The sequence below is a fragment of the Sus scrofa genome, chromosome 7, assembly GCF_054392235.1.
Source record: "Sus scrofa isolate SSC_HxYL_T2T_F1_AM1 chromosome 7, Sscrofa_HxYL_maternal_Yorkshire_Landrace_v2.0, whole genome shotgun sequence".
Taxonomy (NCBI): Eukaryota; Metazoa; Chordata; class Mammalia; order Artiodactyla; family Suidae; genus Sus; species Sus scrofa.
In genome coordinates, this window is record NC_139389.1 from 122,694,805 (window position 1) to 122,717,690 (window position 22,886).

The following is a 22,886-nucleotide window of genomic DNA, read 5'->3' on the forward strand; positions in this document are numbered from 1 at the left end:
TGGCTATTGTGTCCCATAATATGATTTTGAAAAGCTAGGTACCCCCCTTTACATATTTTAATTGACATCTAGACTTTATTACAAATTTAAATCACGTCAAGGGGTATAATTGCATACGGTAAGTGCTGAAAATTTTTTAAATAAACTTTTACTTTGGAACAGTTTTAGATTTACCAAAAAACTGAAGATAGCACAGATTCCCATACACCACACCCAGTTTCCTCTATTATTAACATCTTACGTAAGTATCATACGTTTGTTATAACTAATGAAACAATATCGATACATTATTATTAGCCAAAGCTTTATTCAGTTTTCCACGGTTTTTTGTTTGTTTGTTTGCTTTTTGTCTTTTGAGGGCCACACCCGCGGCATATGGAGGTTCCTAGGCCAGGGGTCTAATCGGAGCTGCAGCCGCCGGCCTACACCAGAGCCACAGCAACGCGGGATCCGGGCTGAGTCTGTGACCTACGCCACAACTCATGGCAACGCTGGATCCTTAACCCACCAAGCAAGGCCAGGGATCGAACCCGCAACCCCATGGTTCCTAGTCGGATTCGTTAACCACTGAGTCACGACAGGAACTCCCCGAGGTTTTTAGCTAATGTCTTTTTCCTGTTCTAGGATCCCATCACCCCAGCTATCACAATACATTCAGCTGCCGTTTCTTTAGGCTCTGATTGGCGGTGGCGTTTCTCAGGCATGCCTTGTTTTTGACCTTGACAGCTTTGAGAAATACTTATCGGGTCTTTTGTAAAATGTCTCTGAATTGGGATTTCTCTGCTGTTTTTCTCATGATTGGGCTGAGGTTGTGGGTTTGGGGGAAGAAAGCCAGAGAAGGTAGGTGTCATTTTCATCAGGTACAGAAGGGTACATAGTATCAACAAGATTTAACACTGGTGACAGTGACCTTGATCTCCTGGTTGAGGTAGAGAGGGTCAGGGTTCTCTGCTGTTACTCCGTGGCCTCCCTTCCACACCGCACTCTTTGCAAGAACCTCACCATGTGCCGTCCACACTTGGACGGAATGGAGAGTCATGCTCTGTCTCTTTGAGGGCAGAGTACCTATATAAATTACTTGGAATTCTTCGGCAAAGCAGATGTGTCCCAACTCTTCCATTTATTTATTTATTCAATCATTTATTTGAATCAGTATACTCATGGATATTTTATACTTTGTGTTATAATCCAATACTGCTTTATTTTGTTACTCAGATTGTTCCAGCGTTGGCCACGGGAGCTCTTTCTGTTGTTTCTTGTGTCCCTTTGAAAAATGCCTACCAATGTACTTAGTTTTTGTTTGTTTGTTTGTTTTTTTAAAAAGTTTTGTTTTGTTTTGTTTTGTTTTGTTGTTGAGCACTTCCTCATTTTCTGGCACCATAAGATGGTCCAGGCTTCCCTGGTATATTTTGCCACACTAAAAAAAATTCCCTGTGCTTTACCTATTCAATCCTCCTTCATTAAAAACAAACAGACAGAAAACAAAAAGCAAAAACAAATAAGATAAAAACAAAACCCTGAAAATCATTGCTTTTTTAGTCATCACTGTAGTTTGGCCTTTTCTAGAAGGTCACATTAGTACCATACAGAATGTAACCTTTTCACACTGGCTTCTTGCACTTAGAAATATGCATTTAAGATGCACCCATGTCTTTTTGTGGCTTGATAGCTCATTTCTTTTTATCACTGGATCATAATTCCTTGTATGGTTGTACCACATTTTCTTTATCCTCTCATCTCCCGAAGGACATCTTGGTGGCTTCCAGTTTGGGGTGATGATGCATAAAGCTCCTCTAAACATTCGTATGCAAGTTTTTGTGTGGAGAGAAGTTTTCAATCCGTTGAATCAATGTGTAGGAGCATGATGGCTGGATCGCTTGGTAAGACTATGCTTACTTAGCTTTATAAGAAACTGTCAGACTGTCTTCTGAAGTGGCTGTGCCATTTGGCGTTCCCACTAGCAATGAATGAGTAGAAATTACTGAACTGCAAGTTAAACTGAGGGAGGAGGAGAAGGAAGAGGAGAACAGAGAATGAGAGACATGTCAGATAATATCATCAGTATGACACATGTATAATTCAGTGCTTTTTAAGAATATGGTAGGAGAAGTGTTTGAGGAGATAATGGCCAAGAAGTTTCCATAGTTGATAAAATACATAAAGTATCCTGTAATTTTGGGTTCCATGTGTAGTAGGAGGGGGTAATCTGTGGATACAAGTTTGGATATCCGTTAATAAGCAGGTCAGAGAGAACCTTGGGCGGCTCAATGGATATAATTCTCTTTATGGATGTGACAGGGATAGGAGAAACAGGAAAGAGGGAAGGAAGGAAGGGAGGGAAAGGATAAAGGGAGAATAAAAGAAAGACAAATGCGTAAACCTCATCCTGCAAGCAGTCCCCTGTAAACAGTAGGAGGGAAAGCTTGGTAAAGAAATTGCCTCAAGCACTATTTCTGCCATGTTTAACCTTAAAAACATTGTTTAAAGTCAAAGCTGGCTTGTTGAAGATGACCAAACCTTGGCTTCTACTTCAGAGTGACTGCTATTATTTTATTTTTAAAATTTTTTTGCTTTTTGGGGCTGCACCTGCGGCATATGGAGGTTCCCAGGCTAGGGGTCCAATCAGAGCTGTAGCCACCAGCCTACACCAGAGCCACAGCAATGCAGGATCCCAGCCGTGTTTGTGACCTACACCACAGCTCACCGCCATGCCAGATCCTTAACCCACTGATGGAGACCAGGGATCGAACCCACATCCTCATGGATCCTAGTAGGGTTCGTTAACCACTGAGCCATGAAGGGAACTCCCGACAATGACTGCTATTATGATAATACTTGTGATCTAGTTCTAGACCCTTGGTCAATTTTTTTTCTATAAATTCAATAATATTGAAATTGTTTCTCCTAATGAATATACTACAGCAAACCTGTTTTGTTTTCCTTTGAAGCCCCCCCTCCCCAAATCAGTAAACCATAAAATAGGGAATATATTTGGATTTCAGTTTATGATTTCATATAAACTATTGGTTTCTTTTTTTTAGGGCCGCACTCATGGCATACGGAGGTTCCCAGGCCAGGGGTTGAATCGGAGCTGCAGCTGCCGGCCTACACCACAGCCACAGCAACGAGGGATCTGAGCCACATCTGCAACCTACACCACAGCTCATGGCAACACCAGATCCTCAACCCACTGAGCGAGGCCAGGGATCAAACCTGCAACCTCATGGTTCCTAGTTGGATTCTTTTCCGCTGCGCCACGATGGGAACTCCTGATTTCATATAAATTAATCTGCACTTTCTGTAAAGTGGGAGTAATGTTCTTTTTGATTCACAACTCTGAGCGTTTTGCTCATTTAGCAATCTAAGAGAAACTTGAACACTCCATGTCTTCCATGTTAAATTATTTTACGCCACTTTTCAATCCAGGTGGCTAAGCCAATTTAAATTGTTCTGTAAGAAAGGTCACTTTGTGAGCTTCTTCTATCCCTTAATGTCATTAAATTTCCATTTGTGTGTGTTTTAACTGTCTAATTCTGCAGTTCTAAACAGAGTTCTCAAAAGTTACAAGTCAAGAAAAAAAGAAAGCAACCACCTGTTTTTATTAACCCTGAATTACAGTCTCGTAAGCGAAGGGTGAACATCGAGAAGTGTGATTGCTGAGAAGCGCTGTTTAGAATTTACACACCTAAGTGACTGATGCCCAATGAGAGTGCAGAGCTGTTTCAAAAATGCTTCCATAGTTCAGAGCGTTTCTAGAAATCCTCTTTGAAAACTGCCTTTAGAAGTTTGCAGCACATTGTAAAAGATATTGTCTCTGGGGGCAAATCTTCGTCTTTCGAAAGTGGATTTGATTAGAAACCCAACGTAATTTGGGTTAAGCGTGGTGATGGGTAAGACAGGAATTAATATTTAATACCTAGCATGTGAGAGATGCTTGACCTAGGATGACCCCTGAATCTGGAACAACTCATTTTGGGTCAAAAACAAAGTGTGACCAAAGCATGCGGACCAGTGTCTCAGATGATTTTCCCACGGGAGGTGATGCAACAGAATAGAAGTTATTGGTGTTTGGTCAGGCTGGTGGGTTTGAATCACCACACTGACAGTCCATCCATCCTCATCGCTTTGCCTGAGCCAAGCTACTTAGACTCTTTGAGATGGTTTCCTCATTCACAAAAGAGGATGCGAATATCTGTCTCAGTCAATTTTCAAGCATAAAATCTTAAGAAAACACCGAGCATAATCAGCCCCCCTTTCACTTTCTGAAGGTGGCAGCTGGGAAGGGAAAAATATTCATTAGGATGAAGGGGGTCCAATATAGTTTTTGAATGGAATCTTATGGTCATATTTTCCTATTATCAGATACGAATTTCAAGATTGTTTGTTACTTCTCTGTTTGGGGCAAAGATCTAGTTGTCACATTAGAGTTTTTAGGCTGTGGGACTATGTGTGTGTGAGTTACCCGTTTGTGGGATGGTATGGTAGAGGTACTTGTGAAAGGTGAAGCTGAACAGACAAGAGGGGACCAGATTATAGAGCGCTTGCGTGGCCTATGAAGCATTCAGACAGACCCAACAGAAAAGGTGGCAACTAAAGCTTCTGAGCTGAGAAAATTCTCTCTGTGCTTTGAGACAATAACTGACATGCTGGAGTAAGTTTCTTGACAGTGGGATCTGTCTCTTACTTATCAGCACACCCGTTACTCATCTTTATACCAATGAATAGAAGAACATATGGCCTGATGGACGGATGGGAGTGGGAATAAGAACATGGGCCGAGAGATCATGATGGGATGGAAGAAAACGTCATGAAAGATTTTGCAGACACAGACTCAGAGGATGCAGTGATGGAGGTCAAAGTGAAGGATGATGGGGAGATTTGAAAGGAACTCCGAGGCAGCTGTTCAGCTCAGGATGGGGGATGGGGTGGATGCCAGTAACGGAAATAGAAAACACGGAATGAGAAGCCAATTTTGGGAATTAGAGAAAACGGGGAGTCTGATTTTAGTTCAGTGAGCTTGTATTGAGGTGGAAGTGTCCAAAAGGCTAATGAAAACCCAGGTCTAGGTGAAGCGGAGAGCAAGATAAAGATTTGTTTGTGGAATCACACCCATCAAGCTGTGAGCCCACATCTTGGGAGCAGATGAAATCATCCTTGGAGAATGTGTTGATCAGAAAGATTGGCCAACTATAGGACCTTGGAGAAAACTAAGGCTTATGAGATGGCTTAGGGAAAAAAAAAAAAAAAACAGGAAAAGAGAGTAGGAAAAATACGGGTACAGAAATATCACAAGACAGTGGTGTCACAGAGGCGAAAGAGAGAAGGACCCAAGAGAAGGGACAAGCGTGATGAGGTCTGAGAGGAGCTGGTGGGTCTGGTCACTGGTCGATCACCGGTGATCCCCTGAGAGATGTCACCACAGGGGAACGCTGGAGACGATCACAGTGAGAGATCAGGTAGAGGCAGGGGCATCAGGGAGAGGAAACTGGCCACAGCTTCCTCTTCCATCTTCGACTACTTCTTAATCTTTTTAGAAGACTCTTGGGTTTTCGTGGTTGTTGTTGTCTTCTTAGGGCCACACCCACGGCATATGTAGGTTCCCAGGCTAGGGGTAGAATTGGAGCTGTAGCTGCAGTCTACACCACAGCCACAGCCATGGGGATCCAAGCCGTGTCTGCAACTTGCGCCACAGCTCATGGCAATGCAGGATCCTTAACCCACTGAGAAAAGCTAGGGATTGAACCCGAGTCCTCATGGATATGAGTCAGTTTCGTTACTAACGAGCCATGACGGGAACTCCCAATTTAGAAGACTCTTTTCTCTGCTGTCCCAGTAAATGTTGATGTTACCTAGGACTCTGTCCTTGGCTCTGAGCTCTTTAAGAGTTAGGGTTCTCTTGGTTTCAAATAACAGTAAGCAACTCCAGCTGGCTTGAGTAGAAAGATTTATTGGAAGGATAGAGGATTACCTCATAGGACCCAAAGGGTTATGACTGGTTCTTGTGTACAAGCTTTAACCAGAAATCCAGCACTACAGGCTTTCTCTAGCTTCTTACTTGTTCCCCTCTTGGTGTCTGTTTCATCTCCTGCTCTCATTGCAAACCAGCTGCCTTGGGTTTCCAGGCCAACAGGTGGCAAACAAGTTTGCTCTTCGCCCCACAGTCAGGCCCACTCACTCAGCAGAAAAGCGCTGTTACACTCCACTCACTGCTTCTTCTTTTGTCTTTGTAGGGCCGCACCTGCGGTATATGGAGGTTCCCAGGCTAGGGGTTGAATCCGAGCTGCACCTGCCTCTACTCCACAGCCACCGCAACTCGTGATCCAAGCCGCATCTTCAACCTACACCACAGTTCACGGCAATGTCAGATCCTTCACCCACTGGGCAAGGCCTGGGATCAAACCCATGTCCTCATGGATACCAGCCAGGTTCGTTCCTGCTGAGCCACAGTGGGAACTCCATGCCCCACTCACTTCTGACGTCTCCCAGGAAAGAGACAGGGCACATCACCTTTCACAGATGCCCACGCTTGGACCATGCAATGGAAGGCAGCCCAACAAGACCGCACTGCAGGCAGCATCGTGTGGCTTGGGGATGAGGGTAGGGGTAGGGATTGAGTGAGAAGATGCGTAAGGGATACACGATAAGGATTTGGACTGGGTTTAGGGGAAGGATAAGGAGAGGGGGTGACAGGAGCAGCTTCTCACCTCCCCTCTTTCCTGTGGTCTGGGCTCCACCCTGAGAGCTTGGGCCCTCCTACCTTTCAGCTCTTACAGAGCCTGGAGGAGCTTATGTGGCTAGTTTTCCTCCTGGAAACCAAGCTGCACCACTGCCCTCCCTGGGTTAGATTCCGTAAGCTAGCCCAGGCTATCAATACTGATGCTAGTATTTATTTAAATTCCTTTTCCATCTAAGCTAGTTCATGTAGGTTTCTGTCACTGAGACAGAAGAGAGCCTGGACCAATCCAGGGTGGAGGGAATTGACCGACAGCTGTTCCTACCTTGGCCTAACGGGAGGGAGGAAGTGACCGCTCCCTCCCTCTTGTCACGTTTCCAGGGAGAAATGAGGTCCAGTGATTGCAATACAAGGTTTTGGTATTTTGGCAATTACTGAAATACAGGCATTTTGCAGGTGGCTTACTTTGATTTTTTATTTAAAAAATCTAAACTCAGTATCATTCATGTATTGAGATGAAGATCAATGACTCAATTATTCAATTAGTGATGAAAATACTTGCTGAATAAAACTCTACCCAAAGTCAGAAAGGGCTTTTCATCAACTGGAACGATTTGTTCTAAAGCACACATGATGCTCAATGATACCACTGATCCACTTTGTTCCTGAGATATTTCATTTGTATTTAATGATTTTCAAAGTTTCCTTCATTTTAGATAGTGCTTGGTATGCCAATTTTTGAGTAAGACTATTTCTTTTAACATTTTTTTTTTTATTTTGGAATAGTTTTAGGTTTACAGAAAGATTGTGGGAGTTTCCGTTGTGGCTCAGCATGTTAAGAACCTGATTGGTGGAGTTCCCATTGTGGCACAGTGGAAACGAATCCGACTAGGAACCATGAGGTTAAGGATCTGGCGTTGCTGTGAGCTGTGGTGTAGGTGGCAGACGTGGCTCGGATCTGGTGTTGCTGTGGCTCTGGTGTGGGCCGGTGGCTACAGCTAGGATTAGACCCCTAGCCTGGGAACCTCCATATGCCATGGGTGCAGCCCTAAAAAAAAAAAAAAAAAAAAAAAAAAAGAACCTAATTAGGATCTATGAGGTTGCAGGTTCGATCCCTGGCCTTGCTCAGTGGGTTAAGGATCCGGCATTGCCATGAGCTGTGGTGTCGGTGGAAGACGTGGCTCAGATCCCATGTTGCTGTGGCTGTGGTGTAGGCCCGCAGCCGCAGCTCCAATTTGACCCGTAGCCTGGGAACTTCCATATGCTGCAGGTGCAGCCCTAAGGAAAGAAAAAAAAAAAAAAAAAAAAACCGAAAAACTGCTGAGGATCAGGACCCTGTGGGTAAGGTGGCGAGGATCAGCAAACGAGTGGACCATCGAAGCTTACAGTGTGGGGTGGAGTCAGGAGTTGAGAGTTAAGCGGAGGGGTTGGGACCACCTCCAGGGCAGTGTCAGCAGCAGCCTGACTCAGGACTGCTGGCCACGTGGAGGGGACTCCCTGTTATAACCACCTCGAGGATTCCGAGATGCAGGCAATTATCAGCACCTGAAAACCATGACGAATTTAATGGAAGGTATGCAGCATTACATCATCGGTGGAGTGGAAGTTGATTTTTAAATACATCACAAGCCATTCTGGTCTCCCCTGAAACTGCCAAAAGTAGTGCACAATAGCTCAGCTTACTTTTGTCCATAGTTCATGGCATATTCGAAGTCTTTAAAGCTGACGTGGTCGTCTGAATCTTGATCTACTTCCCTGGAAAATGAAACAGACAGTTATTTACAGGCTAGTTTCATCTCACTTATGCATCAAGAGCACATCAGAATCTTCACTTCTTTTTGTGTCTTTGTGAGAGGCACCTATTCTATCAACTTGAAGGCTGAGGTCAATGCCTATCTTTTTTCTTACAGTGATAATACCTAAGGTGGAAAAGAAAGGAAAAGGTATTTCTTAAAACCTACAGAAATAATACAGTTAATACATTTAAAGAATGTCGCCAAATGCACAGGTTATATCTATAAAAAAAGGGAGCAGTGATGGTTTTTCTCGACTTCTGCAAATTCTTTCTGTGATATATCAATAAATATACATGCATTTGTCAACCAAAAAAAAAGCAAGGCAAGAGGCTGAAGGCAAGAAAAGGATTTATTTGGGGTTTGAAGAACTGCAGTTTGGGAGACACTGATTCAGGTAACCCCGAAAGAGTGTTCCGAGGAAGAGACAAAAAGCCACGGGGTTATTAAAAGTTGCTTGGTGAGAATTGTGTTTGATTCTGATTTGTGTCAGAAAATACTTGTCCTTGAGGAACCACAAGGGTGCTTTGGGGTAGGGGTCCAATAAGCAGACGGATTATTACAAGTTATTTATGGAAAGGGTCCAGTCAGTATCTTGAGTTTCTGGCAGGTGTCCTAGATTCATCTGGACAAAAGATTTTGACAGGAAGTCACACCTCCCGGCTTCATTTTAGAGAGCTCTCTTAGCAATACCAACTCCATTTTGGTCTTCTTTTCATGCATTACACAGCAGAAGTGTAGAGTAAAGCATTAAGAGACAAGGAAAACATTTTGGGAGTTAGTTATAATGACGGGGACAGGGACTGACATCCCACCTCACACTGTCTTTCTATTGCCTGTCTCACTGACTCTGTGCACAGATGCTAGGATGGGTCTATTTGACAGACATTGAGCCTAAAGAGGTCCAGCCGTTTCCACAAGATCATGCTGCTGGTAAGTCACAGACTTGAAACTCAAATCAGGATGGTTCGATTCCCAAACCAGGGCTCTACACTCCATTCCACGTCTCCCTACGTAAACGGGATGTTCCAGAGAGAAGTGGTGGTGCTGCAATTCCCACGCAGCTAACTCTAGCGCTGAACGTTTTCGCTGGCTTTATTTATGGCCTCGGAAGCTTGGTTAAATCCTCACAAACACCTGATAAGCTTTTCTGACTCCTGTGAAAAGAGGTGAAGATGTGAGCCTCTGGCTGGTCCCCTGAGGGTCTGGGTGGCCTCAGCTGGCTTGTCCCTGTGTGTCCCTAGAGCCACCGAGACGGGGGCACTGCTCCTTGAACAGAGAGCAGAGAAATGGCACCCATTCCACTGGGTTAAGATAACACATGTCCGAAGGACCAAATCAAGGCATAAGTAATACATTACCAGTGAAAGTGGGGTTTACTTTCAGAGTGTGTGTGAAGGATAACTGATGAGTGGTGGTTGGTCACAATTCCTCTTTGGGGGGTATTCTAAAATAATACATTACACGCCTTATATGGAGCTCCTGGATTGGTGCAAATTATATTGTGTCGAAACAACAAATGGTCTCAACCATGACATAGGGCTTTTTAAAGCAAGGACTGGTCCAATTCACAGAGCCACTAATCACTGTAATAGTTTTAAAGCAAGGCTTTTAAAATATTGAATTCTAAAATAAACCTTCTGAATATTTCATGCCAAAGTCTCTGAAGTCTATAATGGTACTGGATAGAGTGATAATAATTTTTCATTCTTTTGAAGTAGAGAAAAATCCCTACTTCTCTGCCCCAGGGCAAAACCATGTTTGCAGTATGTTAGTATAAAATGATTGCAGACTGTCGGAGCCATTATTCTTGTTATTCCTTTTGGTAAAATACACATGGTGATTTCATGCTATACAGGACCAAAAGCAGAATGTCAGATACCGTCTAAGGGATTAGACATAATCAGTATCGCGTGTTCCTGACTACAGAGGAGAAAGCATCCCTTTTATTAAATTAGATAATTGAAGATTCTTACTATTGCCTAGGCATTTCTTCCCAAGGAATTGGACGAGATAAACGGCCGTTTTTTCTTTCCCCTCTGAACTGGTATGATTCAACTATATATCTCATAGCATGAGTGAAGTGGACAACCCAGAAAAGTAATGTTTCAAATAAACTGTTTCTGATATATATTTGGGGGGATGTATTTATTCATTCATTGAGATGCTGGATGCTTGTAAAAAGGAAATGCCTTTGCCTGGTGTTCTCAGTAAATAAACTTTATTGTGATTGCATTAATTTCTTATTTTTCTTGCTGTTTTTGCCAGAGCTTCCCATCATAAAATGGGCACCATATAACCAAGAGGTGTTAAAATGGAAAAGTTTATTCATAAGCCTTGGAGTGGCATTTCATTCACAGAGTGAATGAAGCAATGTCATGTTTATATTTAGAATGAGACATGGTAAAATCCTGTCTTCCAATTTTTCCTCTGCATCATCCAAGGTCGTCTCAAGGAGAATGAAGAGGAAATTCATATTTCAGAGCTATAATTTTAAAAGAGAAAATACTGTTTTTCATTGCAGATGGAATTATTCTGAAGAAGGAAGTTTTCGCAGCGCCCACACTCAAATCACCGAGTGAGGGGAGAGCAGATGCAGTTGGTGGGTAGAATTACTGGGGTGCCCAGGAGACAGAGAAAATGTCTTTAGGTAAAAAGTTTCATTGTTTCTCTTTGTATCTTTAACCCTAAAAGGAGTATACCCTCCTGGTGAAACTAGAGGGTGCTATGTGGGTGTCACTGACATGGCCTCAACACTAAAAGGCCCCAGCACGGCTCACTCCAATGAGAAATCAGCTCTGGGAAGGCAAGAACTTTCTCTTGTGTGCGGCTGTGTGCCCACCTCTGAGTCCATGGCAGGCAGTGAATGTTTGCAGAGTGAATGAAAGTATGGAATCAATTAATCTGGGGAAACGGAAAACATTTTGAATTAGCAACTGCTTCCCAGGAGGTCTGGGGGATGAAGGAAGGAGAGTACTAGCCAGAGAAATGATACACGCTGAAGAAGGCACGTAGGGGCCATCACGCAGGGATCCATAAGTGAGAGTCAATTGTGGTCTCCACGGCCAACTGCATTGTGTAAATGTAGACCAGGGACAAGACAGACCAGACAAGAAATGGACTCTGAGAGAGGAGGTTGAAGAGTAGAGTGAGGGAGGGAAGCAACCCCTTGAGTGTCAGGCTGAACAATTTAGAAAGAGAAGGAGACTGGAAACCAAGGCAGAACACTGGACAGTTCTGAGTCTAACCTTCCCTGTAGCTGAAGCCCAAACACTTGACTCCAGTTAAATAATTGCTCTTTTATCAGACACGAGCGAGCGCGCGCGCGCGCACACACACACACACACAGGCTTGTATTTCAAAACTGGCTTTTCAAAGGAATGAACAAAGCTCATATAGATGGATGAGAGGGAAATAAATTGCTGTGAACAACAATAACTGCTTTCTAGACATGTAAATCCACTTAAAACGAGAGGCTTTGTGGTTTGCTTGTTTTCGAGGTGCAAAAGGGAGAGCTGGAATTGATTTGGGGAGTAGGCACTCAAGAGAGCAGAACTGCTCTGTGTCACTCAGTGTGAACAATTTAGGGCCATCTGGGTGGGAGGAGATGACAAGCAAGCTAAGGAGGATGCAGGATGAAGGGGCTAGAGAGGGCAGGGTGGAGGCTGCAAGGGGACGTGGCCCCCCAAAAGTCCCAGTGGTCAAAAGTCCTTTAATTACCTGCTACGCTATGTGCTCTGAACTCATTTGTGTTGTGTGTTAGAACCTCTTCCTTTTCCTCACCAAGGGGTGTGACAGGCACACAGAAAGGGGGGATGGTGTGGCTGGGGTGTGCGTGCTGAGGTTCGAGGCTGCTGAGGCAGTTAGGAGAGGAGTTCAGTCTGAGGAGAGAGCCAGAAAAGTAAGTGGGGAATGGTGAGATGGTCTGTCAACTAAATCAACGCAGAGAAATGAGAACTCAGAGCCACAGGCCTTCTAGAAATTTGTAAAAGCCTTAGGAAGTGCTTTAAATTCCACAGGGTGCAGAATGGGAGTTTCAGGCAATGCTGGCTGGACTTTGAAAGGCAGAAGACCCCAGGTGACACTGGGGTACATTGAGAATTTCAGGTAAGACAAGACAGTCTGTTCAGCTGAATTCCAATAATTTTCATGGCTATTAAAATGTTTTGACTCATTGGATAAGTGGTTATAATTACTTTTATCACCATGAGTTTTAGCATTTGTCTCTTTATATCCTGATTTTTTAAGCAAGATTCCACTCTCTCCTTTTTGTGATGCTGTGTGCATTCAGACGGCCCAGGCGAGATGTGCTCCTGTGACCCAGGGGCTAAGTGGTCCCCATCCTGAGAGAGCCAGGGTCTCATACTGTGAATTTTTTATCAAGCTAGGCTGTAGTGCCGCTCTAGTATTACATTCTGAAGAGAAATACAGGCTGTTCTTGCATTGTAAAAATATGTAAATAGCAAATGTTTCTCACAAGTAGTAAATGTTTCTTGTGCAAAAATAGTTACATCATACCAATTTCCTGTAATGTTTTGAAAATGATTTTTGTTGTACAATAATTTGAGAGTGCCCCATGGCCACCTCCAAAACCAGCTTTCAAATTGTATTAAGAAGAAGAAAAAGAGGAGGAGGAAGAAGGAAAGAAACAAAGAAGGAATTGAGACAATGGAATATTTTCGATTAAAATGATAAAGGAGCTCCTGTCGTGACTCAGTGGAAACGAATCTGAGGAGACAGGTTCGATCCCTGGCCTCGCTCAGTGGGTCGAGGATCTGGCATTGCCATGAGCTATGGTGTAAATTGCAAATGTAGCTCGGTTCTTGCATTGCTGTGGCTGTGGTGTAGGCCGGTGGCTACAGCAGCTCCGATTCGACCCCTAGCCTAGAAACCTCCATGTGCCACAGGTGCGTCCCTAAAAAAATAATACATGATAAAGACGATAAAAAGTGACTTTTTTTCTTTTCTTTTTTCTTTTTAGGGCCACACCTGCAGCATATGGAAGTTCCCAGGCTAGGGGTCAACTTGGAGCTATAGCTGCAAGCCACAACCGCAGCAACGCAGGATCCGAGCTGCATCTGTGACCTATGCTGCAGCTCACAGCAACACTGGATCCTTGAGCCACTGAGTGAGACCAGGGACTGAACCCTCATCATCATGGATATTAGTCTGGCTCTTAACCTGCTGAGCCACAAAGGGAGCTCCCAAAGTGACTTTTTAAATGGAAACAAGAACACGAAATGTTTATAATTGCAATCTTAGAAAAATTATATACTCATGTGGGTATTAGCTGAAGATGATATGCTAAACACAGACTTGTCTTATGGGTTATTTTGGCTTAAGATATTCTTTAATATTGTTATCTTTTTCAACTGAAGGACTATTTTCTTTCTTTTTTGGTCTGAATTTTCTAAACAAGTGACCTTATTTCACAACGTATAAATCCTTGACAGCTAGAACAGGATTTCAATATCAGCACTACTGACATTTGGGGCTGGATCACCCTTGGCTGTGGGGACCGTCCCATCCACTGTCAGTTGTGAGCAGCAGCCCGGGTTTCTCTCCACGAGATGTCAGCAGCTCTGCCCCCTCCCTCCCCAGCTGGGGCAGCTCAAACTGTCTCCAGATATTGCCAAGGGTCCCTTGGAAGACAAAACTGTTCCCGGTTGAAAACCACTGAGCTAGAGGAGCAATTTTCTAGACTATTCCAGCTAAAGCTATACTTTCTAGAAAATTGCTTTCAAGACTCTTTTTTTTTTCCCCCCCTAAACAAGTGATTTCGGGGCAGGCGAGACACACATGTTTCTGGGGATGGATTACGCAGATAATTGCCTCGACACCCTGCCTCGGCGACACTGAGGTTTTGAATGGAACCCAGAGAAGACCGCATTTGAGAGGCCAGCTCTCGGTGGTGATAACAGAGCCAGGGGCAGGCGTATCTGTGTTCGCAGCACATACACTGACAGGCGGCAATTATTTGGAGTCGCTGTGATAGTCACACAGGGTGTTGAAAGTGGATGATGCCGCATTTGGTTCACCTGAAACATGAAGGAGGCATGCAATGGGGAGGCGATGATTGAAATGAGAAAAGTTTTCGGAGTGGAATTTTGGGGGTGGGAAAAAGACTCTCCTCGCTGCCTCTTTATGGAATAATTTAAAGGAAAGGCAAAACTGCCGGGACATTAGGGACAAAGCTGTCACACTGACTGAACAGTGGGAGGAAAACTTCCCCTCCGAGCAAGGAGCCCCCGCTGGGCTTGAGCGGACCCGCCAACTGAGGATGTGACGCTGACAGCTTCTCCGCAAACAGCCTTCTCTGCGGGGACCCCGCTGCTTCTCCCCACGGCCTTGCTTGCCTCTCTGTTGATGAGAATCCTGCGGGGCTCAACAGCTATTCAGTTGGTAATATGTTGTTTTTAATTAATTAATTTATTTATTTATTTTGGTCTTTTTAGGGCGGCACCTGAGGCATATAGATGTTCCCAGGCCAGGGCTCGAACTGGAGCTGCAGCTGCCAGCCTACATCCACAGCCACAGCAACACCAGGTCCGAGCTGCGTCTGCAACCTACACCACAGCTCATGGCAATGCTGGATCCTTAACCCACTGAATGAGGCCAGGGATTGAACCCTGGTCCTCATAGATGCCAGTTGGGTTCCTTACCACTGAGCCATGATGGGAATTCCCTATGTTTATTTTTTTTTCATATTTATTTGTTCATTTAATTTTTCTTTTCAGGACCACACCTGTGGCATATAGAAGTTCCTAGGCCTGGGGCTGAATTGGAGCTGCAGCTGCAGGCCTACACCACAGCCATAGCAATGCTGGAAATAAGCTGCATCTGAGACCTATGCTGCAGTTTGCTGCAACACCAGGTCCTTAACTCAGTGAGTAAGGCTGGGGATTGAACCAGCATCCTCACAGACCCTACGTTGAGCTCTGAACCCACTGAGCCATGACAGGAACTCCTGGTGTGTGCTTATTAATTTTACGTTTTTAAAGACATGTGTAAAGACAAGCCATTCAGATATACAGGAAAGTCAGAAGAGCCATGTAGACGGTTCCTGGTCTTTGGTGGGTTCCCGCATGGCTCTGACCATGTGTGTTGCCCTCCATTCATGCCCCACCTCACACTCTCCACCCATCTTTGGCTCCAGCCACGCCTGGCCGCTTCCCATCAGGTGCACCACGTTCCTGCTGCTGTTCACCTGGGACTGCACTAACACCCGGACACTCTGGAAGCACGAATAAAAGGAATTAATGCCCCATAGGTGACTCCTGACCCGTGAGGGACCAGGTGTCAATGGATAACCAGTTTTCTTCTGTCCCTCTGAGGTGGTTCTCTGGGCTCATGGAAGGTTCTGGTGGGATGGAGTAGCTCTGAGAAGTAACAGACGTGGCAAAAGGCCCTTATGCTGGGCTTGCCCTCATCCTCTGCCCTACTCTTGCTCACCCAGGTTGTGGCCCAAATGAGCAACCTGCAGGCAAGCCCTCCCCTAAAGCTCTGCTTTCAGGAAGATCCCAGGCTGACACGGTGGAAAGTTTATTTTGAGAGATGAAGTTCTCACGGGACATTTAAATCAGCAGCAGCAATAGCATGTCACATCAGATTCTCATTCAGGTAAAATGAGAGCTCGCTATTGAAACAGATCAGACTTTCTTCTATTTGGAAAGTGATTTTTAGAGCAAATTAAATATTGCCTTTAAGAAGAGCTCTGAAGTTTGAAGTTCTAGGCAATTGAAATGCCAAAGTCAACCCGAAAATGAGAGCAGCGGTCTATTCTTCACTGTCTCATATGCATGTCTTATTTAATATTATTTAATCTGCCAACAAGAAATCGGATTATTAGACTTTGGGTGAGGACAATATATTCCTCAATATAAGAGAGTTCTGGAGTTCCCGTTGTGGCTCAGTGGGTTACAAACCCCACTAGTATCATGATGATGCAGGTTCGATCCCTGGCCTTGCTCAGTGGGTTAAAGATCCCGCATCGCCACGAACTGTGGGGTAGGTTGCAGATGCGGCCTGGATTTGGCATTGCTGTGGCTGTGGTATAGGCCGGAGGCTACAGCTCTGATTAGACCCCCGGCCTGGGAATCTCCATATGCTGTGGGTTCGGCCCTAGAAAAGGCAAAAAGACAGAAACAAAACAAACAAAAAAGAATGAAATGAAAAGGATCAAAGGATCGCCTGGAAGAAGAAATGACCCAAGCCAGGCAAAACGTTGGCCTCATTAGGACTGGCTTAGCCTCCTAGATGGAAGGCTCAGTGGATGATGCAGGTTTCTTTCCCAGCATCCTTCCCCCCATCCTCTACGCTGCTCAGTGACTGTGTGATTTGGATGGATGGATCCCCACCTCAAGCTCCAGAAGTGGGGTCGAACAGGCCTATATGAACCTTTTTCTTTTTTTCTAATCTTTTTAGGGCTGTATCTGTGGCATATTGAAGTTCCCAGGCTAGGGGTCGAATTGGAGCTGCAGCTGCTGGCCTATACCACAGACACAGAAACTCAGGATCCTAGCTATGTCTACAACCTATACCACAACTCATGGCCCCAATGGATCCTTAACCCAATGAGCAAGGCCAAGGATTGAACCTGTGTCTTCATGGACACCTGGCAGGTTCATTACTACTGAACCACTACAGGAACTCCTAAATCAACCAATTTAATCACACCCTCCTTACTAGAATGAGTAATCTAAGGAATCACTGGTTAATTAGTACATGGCATTCTTTCCCCACTGCTGATGGGTACAGAGTTGGGTCAAGCATAATGAGCCTGGGAATCTTGTTTGCGAGTTGAGAAAGGGGAAGCTTGTTTACTGGACAGCTGGGGTGCAGAGGTGAGACTTGATATGACAAATGTCCCTTTCCTAACACAAGGGCACGAACTCCACAACCTTTCTGAGCCAATGATGTTTGATCCCCAAATTTACGCCTAATTTTTTGGGTCTTTTTTTCAGGGCCGCACCCAGGGCATATGGAGGTTCCCAGGCTAGGGGTCGAATCGGAACTGCAGCTGCCGGCCTACGCCAGAGCCACAGCAACGCAGGATCCAAGTCGCATCTGCAAACTACACTACAGCTCATGGCAACGCCGGATCCTTAACCCACTGAGTGAGGCCAGGGGTCGAATCTACGTCCTCTGGATCCTAGTCAGATTCGTTTCCGTTGAGCCACGAGGGGAACTCCTATGCCTATGTTTTTAAATGTGAATTATCAGCCTGAAAAATGGAGTTCTACACAGTGATGGGAAGAGTCAAGAATTAAAGAGTGTACTGGAGCCTAATCAACTAGGTCTGAAGCATGCCTGATTTCAACACTTAGTCACCTGACCCAATCCATCTCCGGGATTGTTAAAGACTGTCTGAAATAGATTTCCTGGAATTTGCAAATAAAAGCATTCTTGCATACCAGCTATCCCATCTGAAGTCTTTCCTATACCTTGCAATATCTGCTTGCTAGATAAAGAATGTATAAGTACACTGTCTTGGAAATAACTTCCATTTTATTTTATGTTTTTATTTTTTATTTTATTTTTTGTCTTTTTCTAGGGCCGCACCTGCAGCACATGGAGATTCCCAGGCTAGGGGTCGAATCAGAGCCGTAGCTGCTGGTCTACGCCACAGCCACAGCAACTCGGGATCTGAGTCATGTCTGCGACCTACACCACAGCTCACGGCAACACCGGATCTTAACCCACTGAACAAGGCCAGGGATCGAACCCACAACCTCATGGTTCCTAGTTGGATTCGTTAACCACTGCGCCACGATGGGAACTCCATAACTCTTCCATTTTAAAGTGAACCCTAAAATAATTCAGATTTTCTCTCTAGGCGCTATCTCAAGATTATCCTCCATGGTTCTACATTCTAAAGAAGCGACGTTCCTGCTGTAATCCCACGAAAATCTTCGTGGACTGCCTTAGCTGTGATCATGTGTTGAAAGAGCCTATTGAGGGGACCAATGTGGTATTTTCCCTAAAGAGTGACAGGGATGGGCTCTCTGGTCCAAGAAAATAAAAAAAAAAAAAGAAAGAAAAATGGATGCGAAATGCAGTCACAGCTGGCAAAAGTGATTAACCATAAATAATGACTCACGTTTTTCCTATTTACTAGGTTTTAAAAATGAGGAGTCTTATTTAAAGCTAGAGATACTTTAAAAGGAGGAATGAATGTACTTTTGGTCTGTCTGATGATTGACTACTTGTGCACATGTGGATAAATGCAATCCGCATATAGCCCGACGTCGCATTTCTGGCAGCGTTTTCATATTCTCTCTCTATCGAGTGTTTTAGCAGAACAGCTAATAAATAGTGACAGGATCTTTTTTTTCCCTCAGTTTGAATCTCTGGAGGAGAGATTGTGATGTGAAAAAAATCAGCACGGAGCAGACAGCTTTAAGAAGAAAGAACAAAACCCAAAGTGAGCCTCTTTGAATTAATTGTAGAAAATCTGGTTCCTGTCCTTTCAGGTCACAAAGTCTGCCATCCTTTCCCCATGTTATAGCTGTGCAAGAGGCCCACTCTGAATATGGCAGGGAGGCAGTGGGGTCCTCCTGAAAAGGTCCAAGAGGGAGCTTTCTCTCTCTTTGGGGTGGGGTGCCCCTGGGCAGGCTTGAATTATGAGCTTCCCACTGGTCAAGCTGAATGGTTGGGCTATGATTGCTAAGATGTGATACACCTGTAAATTTTGATGACTCGATGCCGGATCTTAATGGACAACAAGTCCCCTTGCACAGAAAAGTCCAAAAAGGCAGCCCAACCCCCCGTAAGCAATTCTTAGCCTTTAAAATCTAGTTTGAGTCTTAAACCCTGTGGACAGTTGTCAGGAACCATAAACACATATAAATGTAAATGGGGAAAAAAATGATCCTGCTTCCACGGTGTGAAATACCAATGGCGGTAAAGCCATTTCTATTTCAAATATATAATCACTTCAGCGGAGCTATCTAGTATCATCTTGAACTTGATTATGAGATAAAAGAAATGGGACAGAGATGGCAATCATTTAATCTCTTAAGAACAGCTATTTTGAAGAGCTTTTCACTCTGCGTTCAATAGATTTCTAGCAGGTTATGATCTGGCTTGAAAGAAAGCATAATGATGAGGAAAATTATGTTTTCAATAACACATGCTTTTACAGTACAAGTCCTTCCACAAAGGAGGCAATAAAATGAACTCTGACCACTTTCACAGATGGCGTAATGGCTCAGTGCACAGATGTGGCCTCTCGGAAAGCAACAAGTTCATATCCCTGATTGGAGGTTTAGGAATGAGCTGAACTTTCAAGTGTAATGTAGGAAAGATGACATACTTCCCGACAAGAAAGCTTGTGGGTTTGGGGGGGCTTGGAGAGATGGACTCAAAGAATAAAGCTTAATGAGCGTCATTGTGCTAATGCAACAAATAGAGTTGAAGTTGAAATATGAACTATAAACATCGAGCCACTTATAAATGCCCTGGTCATAACGCTGTCCGCCACTGTCAGAGGGGAGGCATGCTTTTTAAAAAGCAGACTTCCTCAGAGTCATCAATTGTCAGAGGAGTCTTATTTTCTCTAGTAGTAGGGTGTTTTCAAGTGGAATATAGGTTTTAATAATACATGATAGAGGGACTGCAGAGTTTTTGTTTACTTATTTGTGTTTTCCTTTTTCAGGAAATTCGATAAATAGAATCTAAAGTTTCTCTGGATACATACATATGCCAGAAGAATCTTTTTAAAAATGATGATACCAAAACAAAATAGAAAGCCTCGTTGTGATTACCGGCCCAGGAATTAATGAATGAGAATGGTGCGCGCGCGCCCACACACACACACACACACACACACACACAGAGGAACTGAGCCATGGTCAGAAGAGGCATTTCAAGTTGGTGGGGGAGAAAGCAGATGGGTAGGAAAAGGAGCTGGGATCACTCATTATCCATGCTGGGGTGGCTTAGAGTCTGTTTCCATGGCGGAGCCTGCTGTACGTTCGACAACACTTATTTCTTTCTCTTCCTGAGCACACGGCTAAACCACATTTTCCAGCCTCCCGTGCAATTAGATGCAACTGGGAGTACGGGCAACAGAATGATAATAATATAATAGAGAAACAAAGCATATCCATTGCTCCACCTAATTAAAAGCACTCACATTTCAAAGGCGTGTACAGGACCTGACAGTCACCCCAGGGATGGTGCCACGGCCAAATCCTGAAAGATACTCGCACACGGTGTCAGCAGAAACCCACGAGGAATCCAAGGGATTAACTCTGCCTAGCTTGGTTATAGGAACAACATTACTTTAAAATCCTACCAAGGCAGAGTGGTGGTGTTTTATCATTAAAGGAGAACGCAGGAATGCACAAAAATGAAGATTTTTAACTGTTTCACACAGTAGTTTTAAATAATCCAGTGGGAAAAATCAGATTTTACGTCTCAGGCCATTTCTCAATGACACGTGCATCCCTGAGCCAATAGAAAATCTGGCCTTACTTCAGCATAATTGTAATAAATTATGTATGTTTTTGTTTACAACATGCTCCCAGCATTTAAAACCTCTGGGTCTGTGGACAATAATAAGCAACATAAAAAATGAGTAACGTTTCATAATGAAACAATTCCCTCAGATTACTGGAAGTACCCTATTAATAAAGTCCACCTATAATTCCAAAGTCACACCAAAGGAAATGACCACGAGGGCTTTTTATAAGAATTTTAGTCAAAACAGATGAAGGTTCAGAGGGCATATGTCAAGTGTTTAGAAAATCATGAAGGGCAGAGACAATGAACATGGCCGAATTCATCAAGTCCTGGGCTGGAAACCAAGGAACTCCAAGTGCAAGTGCAGAGAGAATACTTTAGGGCTGAGACCTGGAAGGGCTTCTTCGTAGAACAGCTAGAAAATAGGCCCCCTTTTTTTTTTTCCTTTGGCCACACCTGTGGCATGTGGAAGTTCCCAGGCCAGGGATCAAACCTGCAGCACAGCCGTAACCAGAGCCACAGCGCTCACAACACCAGATCCTTAACCTGCTGAGCCACCAGGGAACTCTGAAAACAGGACTTCTTGTCTATCCCTACAAGAATAATTCCCAAGGTAGGTATGGGGGTGGGGGAAGAAGAGGGGTGATACCCCGCCCTCAATGAGGCCTCACAAAGGGCATGATGCCCCCTGGCCCAATCCTGACAGGCTTCTCCCCTCCCCTCCAGCACTGAGAATTACTCTCCGGGCGGGCGACACAGTGCTGGGGGCTGGTGTGGCATTTGCCTTTGTGAGTGTGTGGCTGAGCTGAGGAGGATCTTCAGAGGTTTCAGGCTGAGAACAGAAGCTGGCTCAATAGGGGGTTCACTGATGCATAAATCACACAGGGACATTGGGGTGTGTGTATATGTGTGTGTGTGTGTGTGTGTGTGTGTGGTGGGAGGGCTCCTCCTAGCCTTGGGAAGAAACCAGGTTCTCCCATCAAGGATCCCAGTTTCAGGGATTCACCTTCCTGGCCGCATCTAGAGTGACATTTTCTGCCCGTTATCCAGTCTCCCTTGCCTCCAGGCAGGCCACATCATTGATTAAGGAGTTTTTCAGCCACTAAAAGAGATTCCGATCATCATTAAAGACATTAAGTGTTGATCTGTGCTGGCTAAGTGAGTTATAAGGTTTGCGCCCTTCAAGGAACAACTCAACGAGGCCATTTCAGGATATTTATTAAACGAATTAAGTATTTACGTTATGCTCAAGCACAGAGGCACAGTGAGTGAGTGAGTGCTGAAGACGAGGAGATGAAACCAAGAGAATGTATGTTTGGGACAGTGGCTTTTTAGGTTCCTAGAATCGGGTGATGAGGACCCACTGAATGTTTGGGAATGAGTTCCAGTTGGGCAGTGGGGCCCCACGTGCACACAGCTTTTTACTGGAGTTGAACGAAGGTAACCAGGAAGAGGTGATCAGAAGACCCCAGACATTTTCCTTGTAGGGTGTGCAGTCTACGTCTTGAAAAGGGGTGATCAGGACTGGAGAGCCAATTCAGGAAATCTCCTTCAGAGCCTAAAGACTAAACGAAATGGGGACACCACTCCTACCATCTCCCCCCACAATTAAAATGTTCAGTGCTATGATAATGACCGCATCTAAAGATATTTTCTTTTCTTTTTTTTTTCTTTCTTTCTTTTTTTTTTTTTTTTTTTGGTCTTTTTGCCTTTTGTAGGGCCGCTTCCTGCAGCATATGGAGGTTCCCAGGCTAGGGGTCTAATTGGAGCTGTAGCCACCGGCCTACGCCAGATCCACAGCAATGTGGGATCCGAGCCGCGTCTGTGACCTACACCACAGCTCACGGCAACGCCGGATCCTTAACCACTGAGCAAGGCCAGGGATTGAACCTGCAACCTCATGGTTCCTAGTCAGATTCGTTAACCCTGAACCACGATGGGAGCTCCTAAAGATA

General features: G+C 44.5%; 1 protein-coding gene across 13 annotated transcripts in view; it reads right to left on the reverse strand.

Moving 5' to 3' along the window:
• The window catches only part of EFCAB11 (EF-hand calcium binding domain 11), a 191,886-nt gene that overhangs the window by 29,449 nt on the left and 139,551 nt on the right, over positions 1-22,886 (reverse strand). For 9 of the 13 annotated variants that reach the window (XM_084966683.1, XM_021099597.2, XM_084966679.1 and 6 more), the window contains one exon: positions 8,357-8,428. In XM_084966683.1, coding sequence (XP_084822809.1) covers positions 8,357-8,428 — 72 coding nt within the window. 13 annotated transcript variants of the gene reach the window in all.